At 42.2% G+C, this 16,828-nt stretch overlaps 1 protein-coding gene across 3 annotated transcripts in view; it reads left to right on the forward strand.

Moving 5' to 3' along the window:
* The window catches only part of SRGAP2 (SLIT-ROBO Rho GTPase activating protein 2), a 114,320-nt gene that overhangs the window by 57,346 nt on the left and 40,146 nt on the right, over positions 1–16,828 (forward strand). For 2 of the 3 annotated variants that reach the window (XM_074850109.1, XM_074850111.1), the window contains exons 5-8: positions 6,069–6,131; positions 9,776–9,991; positions 10,891–11,019; positions 15,650–15,874. In XM_074850109.1, the coding sequence (XP_074706210.1) occupies positions 6,069–6,131; positions 9,776–9,991; positions 10,891–11,019; positions 15,650–15,874 (633 nt within the window). The remainder of the gene's footprint in view (positions 1–6,068; positions 6,132–9,775; positions 9,992–10,890; positions 11,020–15,649; positions 15,875–16,828) is intronic. The other variant, XM_074850110.1, reaches the window with a different exon arrangement.

Here is a 16,828-nt window from a genome sequence, read left to right on the forward strand (position 1 = left end):
CGGGGCATAAAACATTGACAGCATTCCTTAGCTCTTGTATTTATTACCCCCCCTAAATATTTTGAAGCTGAAGTCGTTAATGTTTGGTGGAATGCGGAACAGCCAAGCGAGTGCTGCAGTAGATCCCAAAAACATCTTGATTAAATTAGAGGGGAGGTGGAGGGGAGGAGGGCTGGAACAAAGAGGCCGTTGAGAAGCTGGCACAGCGTGCTGGGAATTTATGTTCCAGCAAGGGGTGGCAGCAACCTACAGCTCTGCACATGGTGCATATACACCCTGTTGTAACAAAGGAGTATGTGTGCCTGTGTGAGCGTGTATGTTTATGCATGTGCATGCACGCACACTTAGAGCAGCTTCTTTTGCTTTCCTGTTTTGGGCTGAAGAAAAGGCTTGAGAAAGGCAGCGTGTGAGGGAAAAACCGAGATGTGACAAGTTAGCACTCCTGGGCAACAGTGACTGTTGTCACCGTGCTGAAATGACTTTCTTGTTCTCTTGGGTGCTGTTGATAATTTTCCTGGTGTGCAGAGAAAAGGCAGCCTGTGTTTATCGCTGAGCAGCGCGTACCTTGGCAGAGGGGAGGTGGTGCTGGCACCCCGCTCTTCCCCTTCGCCCGCCGCAGGCGTGTGTGGACTCCCGTGCTGTGCCGTCTTCCGAGAGTGTTCGTGATGCACAGCGAACCAGATCATCTCCCAGATCAACAGGACAAGTGTTTAGCTTGGGATAAGGAGGAGAGCAGGTTTGTGGGGACACCCCCTACCCACATGCAAACACAGGTTATTAGTGGAGCCAATTAGATAAGATTTTGCTGCATGAGCCCTTCCTCAGGCTTTTTAAGGCATGTACAGATAGACCTTAGTTGCAGGAACAGATAATAATAAAATTTATCAGATTTACTTTTGCTTTTATTTATTTGTTTTTCCTGGAAGATTGTTTATAAAATGAATCATTCTAAGCTCTGTCTGCCTTTGAAAAACATCATATAGGATTTGATGTTGAAATAGAAATTGATACCTGGAAACATGTGCAACTGCAGAGGCCGTGTTGTTGTTGTCCTTGGCATGCATTTCATTCGTAATTCCACGCCACATTCTAGCACGATCTTGCAATCTCTTAGGCTGATGGTTAAGGTCAGCAGCCTTTAATCTGGATGCACTTTGAACTCCATGGGACCTCAGGAAACTTCTCTTTGTGCATCAGGTCCACCACCCTCTACAGCACTTGAGCATTTTCTTTTGACTTTCCCAAGCTAACCGTTCTGCTTCCTCCAATGTATTTTCATTTATCAGGGTCAGCTAGCTCAGCTTTTTTCTCCTAAACCTTTTTTTTTGGTGGAATCAGTACGGGGAGCAGCATTAAATTAACAGTGTTCATTGCATAGCTTGTTTTCATGACACCTGTGATCTATCTTACCTTCATCTTAATGTAAGGTTTTTTCCAGTCCAGCAGTCTGGCAGTTTCTTTCTTGAGAGCTCATTTGGAAGCACAAAGAGTTTTGTGTTTTGACGATTTGGCACTTAGACTTCTTCTCTTCTTCTTCAACCTGAATATACATTAAAATATTCATTTTAATCTATTTCGCATAATTGATGCTTCAGCAGTTTGTACAGTGAATGAGCAATTTTATGCAAGAAATAAGCAAATGGGCTGAAAAGAGCCAGGTGAAAGGCAGGTGATTGGTCCAGTCCAGGCAGTTTCACCAGCACAGTGAAGCGTGCTGCTGGAAAGCTCCTCCTGTGTGAAGAGTTCAGTGCTCAGGGCGTTGAAAACAGACCCAGCCAGTCACTTTCATTAATCATCTCCGATGTTGAGAAAAAGACAGTTATAAAATCTTTGTGACCCATATCACTGCGGTGATGAGCAGCAGCTTCAGCTTTTTTTTCTGCTTTCAGAGATAGTAAAACTGGAGGTCATGTTTTTGCAAAATCTCTTTGAGATTGGGAATCACTAACTTTTTTCTTTTCTTTAAATGAAAGAAAAAGCAGGATGTTCCCCTTCATCAGCGTTGGTGCCAGACACTTGTTTTTCCAGTAGCACATCTGGCCACCTGGGGAGCTGGTTTAGGAACCTGGGACTGGAAGGTATGAGAAGGTAAAGGACCTGACCTTGGATGCTTCTGCTTGTCTGTGCCATCGTGCTGCTGACAGCGCCGTGCCAGGCTGGTCTGAACGGGTCGCAACATACGTAAACAGTCACTGCAGAAATACAGTCAGCTATGAGAACTGCTGAACTGGACGGTATTCAAAACAGGATAATCTAAAATTAAATTATATAACCTTTCTCTTTTTGCTTTTCCTTCACCAGTATGTTGACTTTTTTCTCATGGCTTAACACTATCTTGACTTCTTAGGCAGAAATGCTGGTTTTAGTATGTGTTTGTCTGCATTACCTCTTTATCTTTTTCTTTTCCTGAACTTTGTAGGCATAAATAATCTTGAACCTATCAAATTTGCTTGCCCCAGTAGATATTATATACTTCTGACATGCAGAGCATTAAGATTCAATCAGGCAAACACTGCCGTAGTAGATAGTGAATGAGTAAAATCTATAAACTGAATAAAGTTATTCTTGTTACATGTAGCAGCAGATGCATTTGCACTTTCTAATTAGTGGGAAAGTGTGGGGAGAACATAGTTATTAGATTATGAGTGTTTAAGTCTGCCTGTTTTTTTGTTGCTGTAGAGAAACAAGACGTCTGCTCTCTTCCTTGGTTTCTCCAATTACTCACCGGGATGTCTTTTATTAATAAAACCTCAGAAAATGTGGAATTTGGCGTGCTTTATCTCTTTCCTGCACCTCAGAATGATTAGAGCTATGAAATTACAGACAGAGGTTTGAAAATGTTAAAGATTGTACTTGAAGGGCTAAGACTGCATTTCTGAGATCTCTGTCATTAAATACGAGTAACTGTTGGGATTTTTTCCGGTTAAACATTTTATAGGAGCCAAGCGGTTGAAGCTGGCTGGCTCCTGTTCAGCCTGAGCAGAGACATCATTAGTGAATGTCACTTGGAGATGGATCCGTCCTTTCCCTCTGGATAGGGTGTGCAGTTGGGTTTTGTTTGGTTTTGACAAGGTAACAAATCCCGGCGTGTCTGTGCGCTTCCATCTCTCTGTCTGTTGGGGAGGATGCTACAGCGAAAGCCTTGGGGATAGACCTTCCCCCCGTAGCTTTTCCCTGCGCTCTCTGGAGCTGCTGGTACGATTCCTTCTCTTCCACCAGACTGAGAGAAACATCTTGTCTGATGGCTGACAAAGGCAGCTCTGTGTTATACTTCTCTCCCCACCCCCATTTCCCCCTATTTTGGTACCCAGCTTACAAGGTTGACTCAAAGGCCTCTTCCTCGTGTGGTGCACTGTACCACACTTCATGTAAGGAATAATTGCCTGTTATCCTTAAGTTTGGGTTTTTTGAGGGAGCTTTCCCCTTCAATTATGTTCTGGGCCCAATATATGGTTTTATAAATAGTTGATGATTGATGTCTCCAATTTCCCCTCCTCTTCCTTTTTTATTTCACCTCAAAGTGTGTATTGTATAATGCTCTGAACCCAACAGCTCTGCTATGTTTATAATACGTGGTAATCTTGGCTGGTTGCTACAAGGCAGGGATGATAACCAGCTCCCCGTCGGAATGGGTATGGATTTTCCTGGCATTCCAAAGGGGTGATCGGGTGTGATAATGTGCGCCACGGAACAGGATTGAAGCAGTAAATTAAAATAATTTCAGCAGCCTGTTGGGGTGAACAGGATAACGGTTGGGACATCGCTTCTTGGAGTCTTCGACGGCAAAGAAAGGAAACATCTGTTTGGGTCTAACTGTGACTTTATTGGCTTTAATCCCTTTCAATAACTGTAGGCTGAAAGATATAAATTATATTACAAATATGGAGATTTTTTGTGGTCATTTATGCTCCTGCTATAGAAAAAGGGGATTTGTTCAGGTTTGTGTGCACGGCAGTGCTGCGCCGTGGCAGCTGGAGACGGCAAGGCTGGAGCGTGTGGCTGCACCTTTGCTTTGCTTTGCGAGGTGTGTCAGTGCGTGCTGGCTTAATGTGCTTTTTGATGTGTCTGAAATGCTCCGCTTTTCTCGTGGAAGCTCTTCAGAATGCAAACACTGACAGTTTTAGCATGAAATCCTGTTTCTAATGAAGCGAAGATTAATAGTACCATTGAACTCATTAAGAAAGTCGCTTCGCCCTCCTTTGCATACAAGCTATACTGCATGCAGAAACGCCTCTTCAAAGAGGGCTTTGCATACTGAGGTGCCCTGTGTCGGCAGTTATGGATGCACGTTTTCGGATGTTCCAGTGTATTTATTAGAAAACCAGAAGTTTATCTGTTCCTGTATTTACTAAAGCCAAATGTGCACCAGCTCTTCATGCAGTAGTTGAGTCCAACTGCGATGCAGAAGTGCTGACTGCTCCTAGCAGGGAGTTTAAATAAGTAAATATATTTTTAAAATCTGACACTTGGCTGCAGGCTAGTTCAGGTGTCAGCTGGTTTTGACAACCAGTCATGTCTATCTGTACTCTGTTTTTTGTTGTTTTTTTTTTTTTTCATTCTGCTGTATTAGTGAAGGAAACACGTTCATGAGTCATATAGCCTTAGGTTTAACTAGGCAGCTCAGTAACGCAAGTGTCCCCCAGGACAGAGTGATTTGTATTGGTATGATTAAATTATGTTGTCGTCCTTGTAGTTTAAAAAAAAAAAAAAAAAGCTGATTGCTTTGTTGAGGTAAATCCCATATTGATTTAAAATGTGAATGGAAATGGGAATGTATGCATGTAAAGCCCTGTAAGAGTAATTTTATTGTTTGTTGTTGATGTGTTGGTTCTTTTTGTAGCTCTGGTGATGATATACAGAAGTGAAGGAACATTTGCCAGAGGAAGCTAGAGGGTGTGGCAGGCTATTGTATTTGTGGAAGAAGAGGTAAATCTCATGGAGGCTCAAAGGAGAGCTTGTGTATCTGAAAGCACATACTTTATTTTTTTAGCTCTGAATGGCTTTATCGTACGAAACTAAAAAAGATAAATACATTGACATTAACACTCTGCTTAAAAATAGACTGCAGGCTCTGTATAGCCTTTCAAATACAGTCAGCACAAACTCTAGTTGGAGCATCTCCTTCTGTACCAATGGGCAAAAAGACCTGCTGTCGAGCACATGTCCCTGCTCCTCCAAACTTCCCTGTGACAAACTCTGCTTCTGCTTCTTCAGCAAGCCATTTCCACTCCAGTGTCCAAAAGTATCCAAGAGTGACTGTTGCCGTAGTGAATCTGGGAAATAAATTTAATAATCTGTGCACGAGGCTTATCAAGTGAGAGCTGGCAGATACTTCAGCAAGGTTTCCCTCCTGGATCCATCTTCCTAACTTGTAACACCTTGCCAGACCCATCTGAGCAACCTCATTTCCACAAGAATCGTTATGATGGGATGGCACTGGCAACTCGTGATGTGCGTGTGGTCGAGGGACAAGGAATAGGAGGGGCAGGTGGTACCGAAGGGCTGGGAGTGAGATACAAGGACAAAGGAAAGAGCAGCAGGACTGCCTAGAGAGATGGGAGTGTGAGGGGGGTGGTGGCCGGCTGCCATCGCAGCCTCAGAGTCTGGCTTTGTCAAGGAGGTACCTTACATCAACAAAATTGAAGTATTGCCTGTTTTGTGATACGATGTTCAATAAAGGAGGATCATTCCTGTTGCCTTTCTTATCCTGCATTTCTTCAGCTTCCATACCAAGCTGTCCTGTATTCATAGTCTTTCTTGATCCTGCTTAAATGGGCAAATCTGTGTGTTTCCAGGCTTGTAATGTTGAAAATCCCAGATTCTCTGGAAATTTCCCTGTCTCTATACCGTAAGGCTTTTCTGACTGTGCATATATAACACTTCGGTTTATTAATACTGTTTGTGCAATTTGACCATAAGTGGCTCTGGGCTGAGCAGTTATTGGATTTGGTAGCATAAATAGCGGTGCTTTATTGAGCCTAAATTATTTGTAGATGTAGAACATGCTCACTTCCTCTGCCTTTTTACCATCTTCCCCAATTAACTTTCATTTCTCTGTTTTGTTGCAGAGCAAGGAAGTGGGATTGCAGCTCCAGGAAGACTTGATGAAGGTCTTGAATGAACTCTACACGGTAAATCAAACTGACTTCTTGGCATCTTTTCAGGCAGAAGGAAGAAGTGTTTGACTTCTCCCAGCCTGCTGTGACAGCAGAGACTAAGCACCAAGACTGATAAATGTCTGCCGTCTTTGTAGTTTGGGGCAGCTTGTGTTCACCAGTCTGCAGAGCACCATAAATCTCACTTTTTCACTCTCTCCTTATACTGTTTCAGCTCTGTAAGTGTTAGCTCCACTTCTCAAAGATCTCACCTCAATGCACACCTGCTACTAGCTGCAGTGTTGGATTTAAACAGCGTCAGAGATATTAGAATTATTTCCAAATACGCTAAAAATCTCCAGTCCATGGTTTTGTGTGGTCTGAGCATACAAAGGCAGCATACAGCTTCAGCGGGGAGACCTACTGTGTTTATTTGTTCCTCAACTCTTTCAGCAAAACAGCTCCCTTTAGAGTAATAGTCTTCCATCTGTGCTTTTTGCTTCTCAGTATGTCCGTTGGAGTCACCAAGAAAGAGGCACTGCCTTGGGAAGGAGAAGGAATGTGTTCATAAAAGTTCATATGCTGCTTGGGGATTTTTCTTCTCCGTAGATGAATGGAAAAGCCTGTTGTCTGATTAAATTTTTGCTTTCTGCAGCTGTTACTGAGCTAGTTCTCTTTCAAAAGCAAAACCTGCACACAGTTTTGTGGCTCAAAATATCTTTTGTCCTTCTTTAATGATACACTGGGTCATTACACTGAGGTGTGTGTTCTTTCCTTCGTTCTTTTCAAAAGATGGTCCAGGGATGTTTCTCAAGCCATGGCGTATCAACCTTGTGATGAAATTTGGTATTAGTGTCAATGTTAGAGTATTAGGGTGTTTCTCTGAAATTTCCCATATCAACAAAATGTATAGAAGGGAGTTGTTTCCATAGAGCATCGAAGCCAAATATTCAGACTTTTAGGAAAAAAGGGAGCTCAGGAGTAGGAAAAATGTTCTTTCTGCTGAAATGGCAGTTGAGGAGCTCAGACACTGAATCCAGTTTATGATTTTCCTCCTTTTCTGGGTTAGAGTTTTTAGCATTACTGGGTCTTTTCTGTGGGCAAAGAGAGTTTGTGTTCCTCGACAGGAAAGCCAAGAACAAGCAGTACGGTGGAAGCTGGAGGCTCTTTGAGGCTGACCTGTGGTTCGATGTACTGTCGCTGTAGTTAGTACAGCTTTGGTTTACAACAGTATGAGCAAACCGCGTTGTGCTCCTGTTCCTGAAAGGCAGACAGTTTACTTGGGGTGTGAAGGTGGCTTTGTCAATGTAGCAGTGCCTGTCAGCAGCGCTGCCTACTCTAGAAATTATTTTTTATTTGAGGGCACAATCTGATTCAACTTTTGAGTCATGTACTTGGATGGCATCCTACAGAAGAATATAGATCTGTCTCTGAACACAGACTTTTAGGAACCAAGATTTATTTCTAACCCAAGTTCACATGGCACTGAAGTTGATAAGGTGGCTGGGTAGCAGAGTTTACATAGACATATGTAATAATTTCTGCACGGCAGGCTCTGACAGGTCATTGAGCCAAATACTGAGTCCTGTCTCTGTCACTGGAAGGAAGATCTTCCAGAATTCAGCCTTTGATAAACAAAGCGATGCAGGGTATTAACTTTTTTAATGTCAGTGCTAGGAACTTTAAATCTATTTATTCATTCCTTCTGCTGTAAAATTCTAAATTCTCTCTTCACTAGAAAATTTCTTTTCCTTTGAAAAAGCCACTTCAGCTGATCATATGAAAAGATATTTCTTGCTGGACTCAATTTAATCACTGGTGGGATTGCTTTTATTGGTACTTTTAGAAATACTTCCACCTCTTGTTCTGCTGGGTATCTAAAGGATTGGCAGAATCCCTATTTTAAGGCAAAACTGATATAGACAAAGTCTTAGTTTCCCTAGACAGATAAAACATAGAGGATTGTTATAACCTGTAAGTTTTTGCCCTGAATGGTCCTGTGCAGTCAGTCCTTGACCGTGCTCTTGCCCTCAGCAGGCACTAGTGAGTTGACAGTGGCCCCGTCACCAAATGGGGGGCAGGCAGAGCTTGTAGTTGCCAGTGTGGCACCAGCAGCAGGATAAAAATCATTAAAATTGTGATTTCTTTTTCTGCTTCTCTTGCTTTCTGCCAGTTCCACTTCCAGTGATAGAGGAAAAGAAACTACTTTGCATCTATTATTATAAATGCCTGCTTTATAGTCTAAGCATATGCAGGAGCTGAAAGTGTGTGTGTGTAAATTATTCAGAAAGTCTCTCTTTAATATTGGCTGCGTTCACATTCTCTTTCATGTTTAAATACACCGTCTCTTTGTATCTGAGAACCTTTGCTGATCACTGCATAAAGAGAGAGCATGCATCCTACTTACGTAAAATTGTTATGGTTCAGACTAAGGTGGAATAGGTATAAATGGGTTTTCATCTGGAATAAATTATTTGCAAGTGGGGTCTTTATTAATGCTGGAACGACACTATTGGGGTGCCTTTATGCAGCTGTGCCTTTTTTTGGCCCCCTCTCAAAATTATATCATCATAATGTTTGCTTTGGTTTGTGAATTGAATTGCTTTGCATTTGTGGATAAAGCTAGTTTGTATATTATGTCCTTTGGTGTTTTGGTTTTGTTTTCTTAATACAAAGCTAGACATGAATATCTTGTGAAACAAATGGGGGGGGGGGTTGTGACGTTGGGGGATATTTATCTACACTTATAAAAAATGTGCTATAATAAAAATTGCCAATATAATACAGGGTCCAGGACTCCCTGAGCAAAAGAACCACACTCTTTTATTAATCTTTTTATTAGATAAGGTGAACAGAAGTACTTTTACATATCAAATTTGATTTAAACAAATCGAACCTGAGTTGCTTTTGCAGCCATTGTGTTCAGACTATTGATTTACATACGGTTCCTTGAGACTTGTGGTGTTTAAAGGACTGATTCATCCAGATGAAAGACTGATAGGCATCCCTTCTGAAACCTTACCTGCTGATGAAAAGCTATCATTTTCCAACATTGGCATATAATTTCCTTTGAATAGCAAGGAGGCTGGATTTAGTCTCTATCTTTTTTTGGGTTTTATGACTCCTTTATTGGATTGCACAGGAAGGCGCATGCCAAAGTTAGACAAAGAAGCAGCTGCAAAATAAGCCACTTTGCTTTCAGATTCGTTTTGAGAGCCACACTTTCATTCGTGCATCTTCTCTCAGGCTTTTTTGAGATGTGAAATTTCACTGAGTGTTTTGCTGGTTTAGATATTTCTAACTCACAGCTAGCAACCAGGTCTGACTTGCTGGTCACTGTCCAAATGCCTTTGCTTAGTACAGTGTCTTGCCTTTAGTATAAACATGATGGATGGCTATTATGAAAGAGTTATATTAAAGAAACTTATTGTTTTGGGGAGTGCATTGATCAAATTAAAAAAAAAATGTCGTAGCATGTGACTTCTTTCTTAGGATTTTTTTCTCCCTCCTAGCCTGTGAGCTTTCCCAATACATGTATTGCTGTTCTCCCTAAGACTTGGTCATGCGGATGAAGTAAGGCAAAACATCTGTGTGCCTAGTTTGTTGGTTAGGTAAACCCATTTCTTCCTCTGCAAATCGAACTGTGGTGCTTTCTGACTCTTGTGTATCGTTTTCTGCAGGTTATGAAAACCTACCATATGTACAACGCTGACAGCATTAGTGCTCAGAGCAAACTGAAGGAGGCAGAGAAGCAGGAAGAAAAGCAGATTGGGAAGTCAGTGAAACAAGAGGACAAGCAGACGCCGCGCTCCCCTGACTCAACTTCCAACGTCAAGTTTGAAGAAAAACATGTTCGACGAAGCTCTGTCAAAAAAATAGAGAAAATGAAGGAGAAGGTACTTCAATAGCATTGCTACTGCTTCTGTGGAGTGCTTGAGGAGGGAACCTTTGCAGTGGTTCAGCACAGGAGCTACTGAGTTCCCTCCTTCGTGACATTCCAATGCAAGTCTCAGTTTTTGTACAAGTTTGAAACATTCAGATTTAGGAAAGGCAAAAGCTAGCACCGAGTTTCTTTTAGGACAGTCAGATACGCATTTTATACTGTGCCAGGTTATACGGGCATGGCACAAAAAGCTAAACCGAGGTTAGAGTGTGAAAGTAACAACTGCTGCCTTGGAAGTCATGGTTAATGTGGTTTTTTCTTGTACACAGTACAAGATTTTTGTTTACCACTTCATGCCAGCGTAAGATCTGACCTGTGGTATGGAGACATGCGACCCCAAACTGACTTCATGGGCAGAACCGGTTGCCTTAGCAATCGGTCAGTCAGTTAAGTAGTTCAGCACTAAGGTTCAAGCCAATAGAAGGTGAATAGTTATTTTTGGATTGATTTGGGCTCTCAAAGGACCAAGTTTAGGCCTAGCTTCTGTTGGAAGAGGTGGGGTGCCTGCAGCAGCCCTCAGACCACCTATGGGCTTCTAGCAGCCGCTCTAGCGGTGCTGGAGCTGGGCTATAGCTTCATAAACCCACCTTGTTCCCTGAATCTTCCCCAAACTGCAGTCTGTTTTAAGAGAAGACTTTAAATGCAAAACTCTCTAGTATAATAACGTTTAAAAACATCTAAATAATTAATCTAAATTCTAAGTCTTTGTGTCTTGATAAAACTGGAATGCAGATGAATGAAAACTGTATGAGCAGAGTAAGACTTGTTCGGTGTTCTCTGGTGTTACTAAGAACGTGATTACTCCTGCTGCACCTCTTTTTAAAATACATTCTGGTTTTGTTTCTCTTTTAGCGCCAAGCGAAGTACACAGAAAATAGACTGAAGGCTATTAAGGCAAGAAACGAGTATCTGCTAGCTCTGGAAGCCACCAATGCATCTGTATTCAAGTATTACATTCATGACCTGTCTGATCTCATTGATGTAAGTGCTGCTGCCTGGGTGCCTGCAATGAATATCATTGCCATTAACCCTCCCCTGTGCCTCTCCTGCAGCAGCTCCTGTCCCAGCACAACTGGAAACCTCTGTGGAATGATGGTCATGGATGGGCAGCTTAGAGGGTAACAACAGGCATGATAATTGATCATTAAGCTGTTAAGTGAGTTTTTCTTAGATGGCTAACTCAGTTTGTTGCACAGTTAGAAGCTTGCACGAGAAACCTGGCATTGAAACATGTAGAAGGAGGAGTTGCTTAGTTAAAATGAAACTCAGCTTCAGTATCACGCTGTTGCTTGACATTTTCTATTTACTATTTTAAGCAAACCTGCAAGAGTGTAACTCAGAAGCACATTTAAAAAAAGAATGTTAACTGTACAAACAGTATACGAGTTGGTAAAAGAAGTCAAGGACAGAAGCATTTTCTAAAGCTGTGTTCAACTTGTTTTGAAAAACTGCATGTATTTCAAGGTTAATGCTTTCTTTAGCGTGTTTCACAAGAGGGATGAACCTCCCTGCTTTTTAGACCTTCCCTTCTCTGATACCCTGACCCACCAGCTCTACAGCAACTTGCTGCATTGCTTCTGTCATTGTCAGTCCAGCTCTGAAAGGTGCCAGAGGCGTGTCAGCAGGGATGGAGGTCCCACTGCTTGCCACTCCACAGTCTGTCTGCGCAAAGAAACGAAGAAATAACGTGGCTGTAGGAACCAGCCCCCCCTTTCCTTAGAATGCTCCCTGCAGAACCTGGGTAATGGAGCAGAAGGTGGAGGGAGCTTCTTCCCCAGCTGCCTGCGCGCTCTCCGTTCTGCAGCCGAATGATGCCCCCGGTACTCGGGGGACATCAATTCTGCTTTTGGTAAAATGCACAACAAAATACCCCAGATCTCTCCTCTTTGAAAACTCAGAAAAGCCGGTTAGGAATCCCGAGACTTTTCACAAATGCGTAACTACCCCCTTCAGCCTGCAGAACTGGCGTACCAGATGCACTGAACGCGTTGTGCCTGGGTCACTGACTGTTGCTTGATCTTGCTCTGCTTGCCAGGGGCAGCCCGCTGCCGTCGCGATTAGAAACACTCAACTGCAAAGCCTGAAGGGAACTTTCTTTGCAGGAGCAGGCAGTAATGAACAGAAGTGTCTCTAGACACAGGCAATAAAGAGCACTCAGATCACTATTAATTAGTCAGCTATTATAATACCTAACAATATATATAATACATTTATTCAGCTGATGATAGAAATCACATGAAGTGCACTTCTGCTAGGTATTTATTTAAACCTGTCCTTTGGAGGTCAGGGCTGTTAGTGCTGGATGGTTTTGAAAAATACTGTTATTTCAAAATGTCACATTTTGCAAAATTGCTGAACTGAAGAGGCATGTTTCGTTTATACCTGCTGCCTGTTTAGGAGACCTTTTTCTGGTTAACATTTGCTCAACTTGAATTGTGCCATGTTGGTTTTTTTAACAACTGATAACTTTCTGTATATTTTTATATTGAAATGTTCAAGATAGGGCTTCATTTCACTAACATTAGTGTAATTCAATTGTCTTAATTTTTTCTTTTAAAATCCTATCTGGAAGTCCTCCCCCAAATACTGCAAATGTTCTTGGTTCAGTTGTTTGCTAACAGACTGTTCTTAGTACATTTTCATGAGTCATATAAGGTAAAGAATCCGTTTGGATTTCATAAACCATAACAACTTTTAAGCCCAGACCTGAGATCTTTTAAGTAGTACCCTGACAAATACAGGTTACCCAGCTTTGCAGGCAGTGCTTCTCTCAGTAGATAGCCCCAGCCATCTCTGGGGGCAGGCAGTGGTGCAAGACCAGCGTGGATCTGTCACTGTGTGACTCTGGGTGAGTCCGTGCCCATGTTAACCCCTTCGTGTTCCTTGGAGCATTCAATTTAACTCTACATGGCAAGTTCTCATAATCTTTAAAAGTATTATCTGCTCTGTTTTCAGAAGGCATGGGAAAATGTGGGACTTGCCTGGGAGCACGTGAGATGGAATTCAGTTATCTCATCGTTAAGATGCAGGGAATATAGATTTACTAATGCCTTTGATCCTGAAGGATCGAAAATGAACAATTATAACCAGTGATGGTTATCTGAAGCATCTGACTTAAATAGAAATGTGATTTTTAAGCCAGGACTTAATTCTTTTCCTTGATCTAATCATTTGATGATACTGAATTTTGAAATATAATATAAAAGCAATCTTCAGAGTTACTTACAAGTAGATTGCATTAGGCCAAAGAGCATTAAACTTACCGTGTTTATACAGCACATGGTGTTCCCCCTCCAGTATGCATGGAAGGATAACAGTGAGTTAATTCTTCATCATGAGTTAAGAGCAATAAATTGTTCCTGACATAGCCCAGTAGTTTTGAATTTCCTGACTTTGGGGACTGAGGCACCTCTTTGATGCTAATGAAATATTGCAGTAATGGGGAAGTTTGTATTAACTCATATTTATGAAAGGATCACTAGGACAGAATTTAAAAAAAGGATAAAAATGGGTGTGTATGTGTGAGTCCTAAAGCTGACTTTACTCTTCTAGGAATAGTGATACTATTGCTGTTTACTCCAAGATCTCATACTTCCCCTTCCAAATGTAAATTGCATTTTAAAACAGAGGGCTCTTTCTCCTTAAATCTTGTATTTTGGGCCTGTTTGAAACTGCTAACTGTCTAAGGGTTAATCAGCTGTCATGTTGGGAAGAGAATTTGAATAAGTTATCATTAAATTCTTATAAAAAATTGATTTCCTTGGAGAATGATTCCATCAAACATTTATATAACCCAGAAAAGGGGTGGCAAGACGATACATTTATAAATATGGTATGCTGGACTTTTAAAAATATTAAAGGGGGGGAGTGGGCAGAAAAATGTTTTCTGTCACTGGCTTAAGTAACATAAAGCCAAAAAACTTTGCTGGCGTAATGCAATCCTGCTGCTCAGTGAGGTGGGGTGTAAAATATTAAGTCCCATTTGACTCTGCCATCCCACCAGCAAAGTCCCCTCGCGCAGCAGGTCAGCGTTGCTGCGGGACGCCGAGGTGTGCTGGAGGAGGGCGCCCTGGGTGGGTGTGCAACCGTCTGGCCCTCAGTAGGAGGGGAAAAGGAGACTGCTCCTGTTAAATCTGAGTTGATCCTAATCCTCGCTGCCCTGTTGGCCCAATTTGGACTAGTTTTCCCCAGATTACTGCAGAGGATGGCACTGCAGTGTGCATGCAGAAGAGCAGTAGCTTTGAGTGGCTGTTAATCCAAGACTGCCTCCACACGTGCAAATTCTCAATCAAGCATCTTTTTTTTTTTTTTTGCTAGTTTTTGTTCTTTCTGATTGAATGTAATGTCCTTTAATTCTCTGCCTCCAGCCTAACCAGCAACTGCAGCTCTTTTTAGAAGACTCCACACCTGCCACAGCTTGTTGGCACAAGAGCCAGGCATCTCGCAGCACTTGGTGACAGAAATCCTGTGAAAGCAGGGAACGGTCCAGCAGTCGCTCTCTCTCCCTCCTCCCCGCCCCCACCCCCCCTTTTTTTTTTTCCCCCTGCGTTTGCACACAATGACAGTGATGAGACCCAAATGGTGGGTGAGGAGGAGATTTCATGTGAATTTTGCTTACAGAGCAGCACAGCAATCAAGCAGATGGTCTCTTTCTTTTTGGATATTCTCCTAGCATATGTAATCTCGCTTGTAATTCCAAGAAGGTGGGCTCCCTTCTCGCTCACTTTATTAGATGTCTGGAAAATTCAGGCTGTTTCTGATCAGCTAATGAAAAGCGCCTTTCTCCCCTCTGAAACATTAAGTCTTGGCTGCACAGCCGTGGTGGAGATGAAGCTGCTTGATTGTCTTTCAGTGACATCATCCTGGTGTCAGTAATAGCCAGGAAATTCTTGACCATGACCACTTTCTGCTTGAAAGTTTTTGCTCTTCTGTTTCACCCCAGCAATGAAGTCATCCCAGCAGATCGCTGCTTGCTTTTTGGATGACTCTGTTCTTTATGCCTGTGATGTACAGGTCGTGTTCTTGCTTCCTGAAGTACACTGAATTAAGCAGTTCTCTGTATCTTGGATGGAATAATTTAGATGCAGATTAACCTTTGCAAATGATCCAAATCCTGTGGCTTGTTTCTCCGGGTAGTACTTTAGTGCATTGTTTTCTTCTCACTTTGTTTATTTAAGGATTTAGGAGTGTTTTCAATGGGAATCAGTGCTCCTGAAACTAAGGTTGGAATCTAAGGAAATACACTGAGCATGCCACGTCTAGGTTACTTTTTGGGGTTTTTTTAACAGCATGAAATGAACTCTAGTACTCCATGAGAACTCTGTAAAATGTTACAATAGTTTAAGCTGTACTTGCCTTGGAGACTAATTATAACATGATGTTGAAATTTGTATGGGATTAGAGGTTGAGAATTCTGTTTAGGGCCAACTCTGAGGGCCCCTAGTCATGATGCCTCTGCAATCAGTGAGAGATGTGAGACCGCTCTGGTACCCAGATAATAAAGTATCCGTGACTTGTTATCCATTTATATAACTTCTGGCTTCGGAAACATTTTAATTTCCATTACAGAATTTCTTCACTTATTCATAGGGAATTGTGTGTCTTTTTCCAGCAGTGTTGTGACCTGGGATACCACGCTAGCCTCAACAGAGCTCTCAGGACATTCTTGTCTGCTGAGCTAAACCTGGAGCAGTCAAAGCACGAGGGTCTGGATGCCATTGAAAACGCTGTTGAGAACCTGGATGCCAACAGTGATAAGCAGCGCCTGATGGAGATGTACAACAATGTCTTCTGTCCGCCCATGAAGTTCGAGTTTCAGCCGCATATGGGTGACATGGTCAGTTCATATTCCTCCTCCTACTCCTCTGTAAACACTCACAGCTCCGCCTGTTTACTTCCCTCCTCTGTGATAGATGGTCCCGCTGAAGGGCCACCTGTTTGGCTTTATTTTTGGGAGGTAGAGGGGAGCCTTAGAAAAGGGAACTGGTAGAAAGATTAAGCAGAGGCTCATGGCACAGATGCCTGAGTGTGCCTGACTCTTATTTTGTGACCATCAAAGCTCCTGGAGATGAAAATGCTTCATTAGGTATAATAATAAATGTAGATAGGAAACACTGTTTTAACCTCTTGTTCAACCCCCAAGTTAACAGCTGTACCCTGAGTCAGACTCTGAAGTTAGAGATTTGAAGGGGCAACGAGATAAGAAACTTAAATGCTGCCTTTTGAGGCATTTGAGTGTGTAATCTTAGAGCACAAATGGTTTATAGTGGTGCTTTATGCATCTTCATTGTGAGAAGGCAGTCAGAGGACTTTCATTTTTGGCAATGAAAATCTCTTTATAGGTTTATCAAGATGTGGTTACTCATCTGGGAACTGTTTAAAGTCGCACAAGCTAAAACCAGTTCTAAATGGGAACACATGTACAATGTAATAATTTAGGTCAGTTGGTTGGATTTCTAGATTATCCTCCTGAACACTGAGGAAATACTGTAAGGATGGTCTCCTGCAGCCAGCTTCTTCTTTTGGTCTAAGAATTACAGTTGCTGCTTAAGGCTCCTCTTTGTCTCTTCCCTCTTAAGTGAAACCCTCAGACTGCAAATGACCTTTCTCGGTTTTTCTGTGCTTTGATAGTATCCTGTAAGATCGTGCGAAGAAAAAGAATTACCTGCAGACTGTCATTCGGTTAACAGCTCACATTCGCCGAATCATTTATCTTGGTGGTTCTCAAGGCCAAATGAGTGTTTATAAATGCAGGCTGATAGTCTTGTCACAACGGGCCTGCATATACCAG

This window comes from Strix aluco, chromosome 25, assembly GCF_031877795.1.
Source record: "Strix aluco isolate bStrAlu1 chromosome 25, bStrAlu1.hap1, whole genome shotgun sequence".
Lineage (NCBI taxonomy): Eukaryota > Metazoa > Chordata > Aves > Strigiformes > Strigidae > Strix > Strix aluco.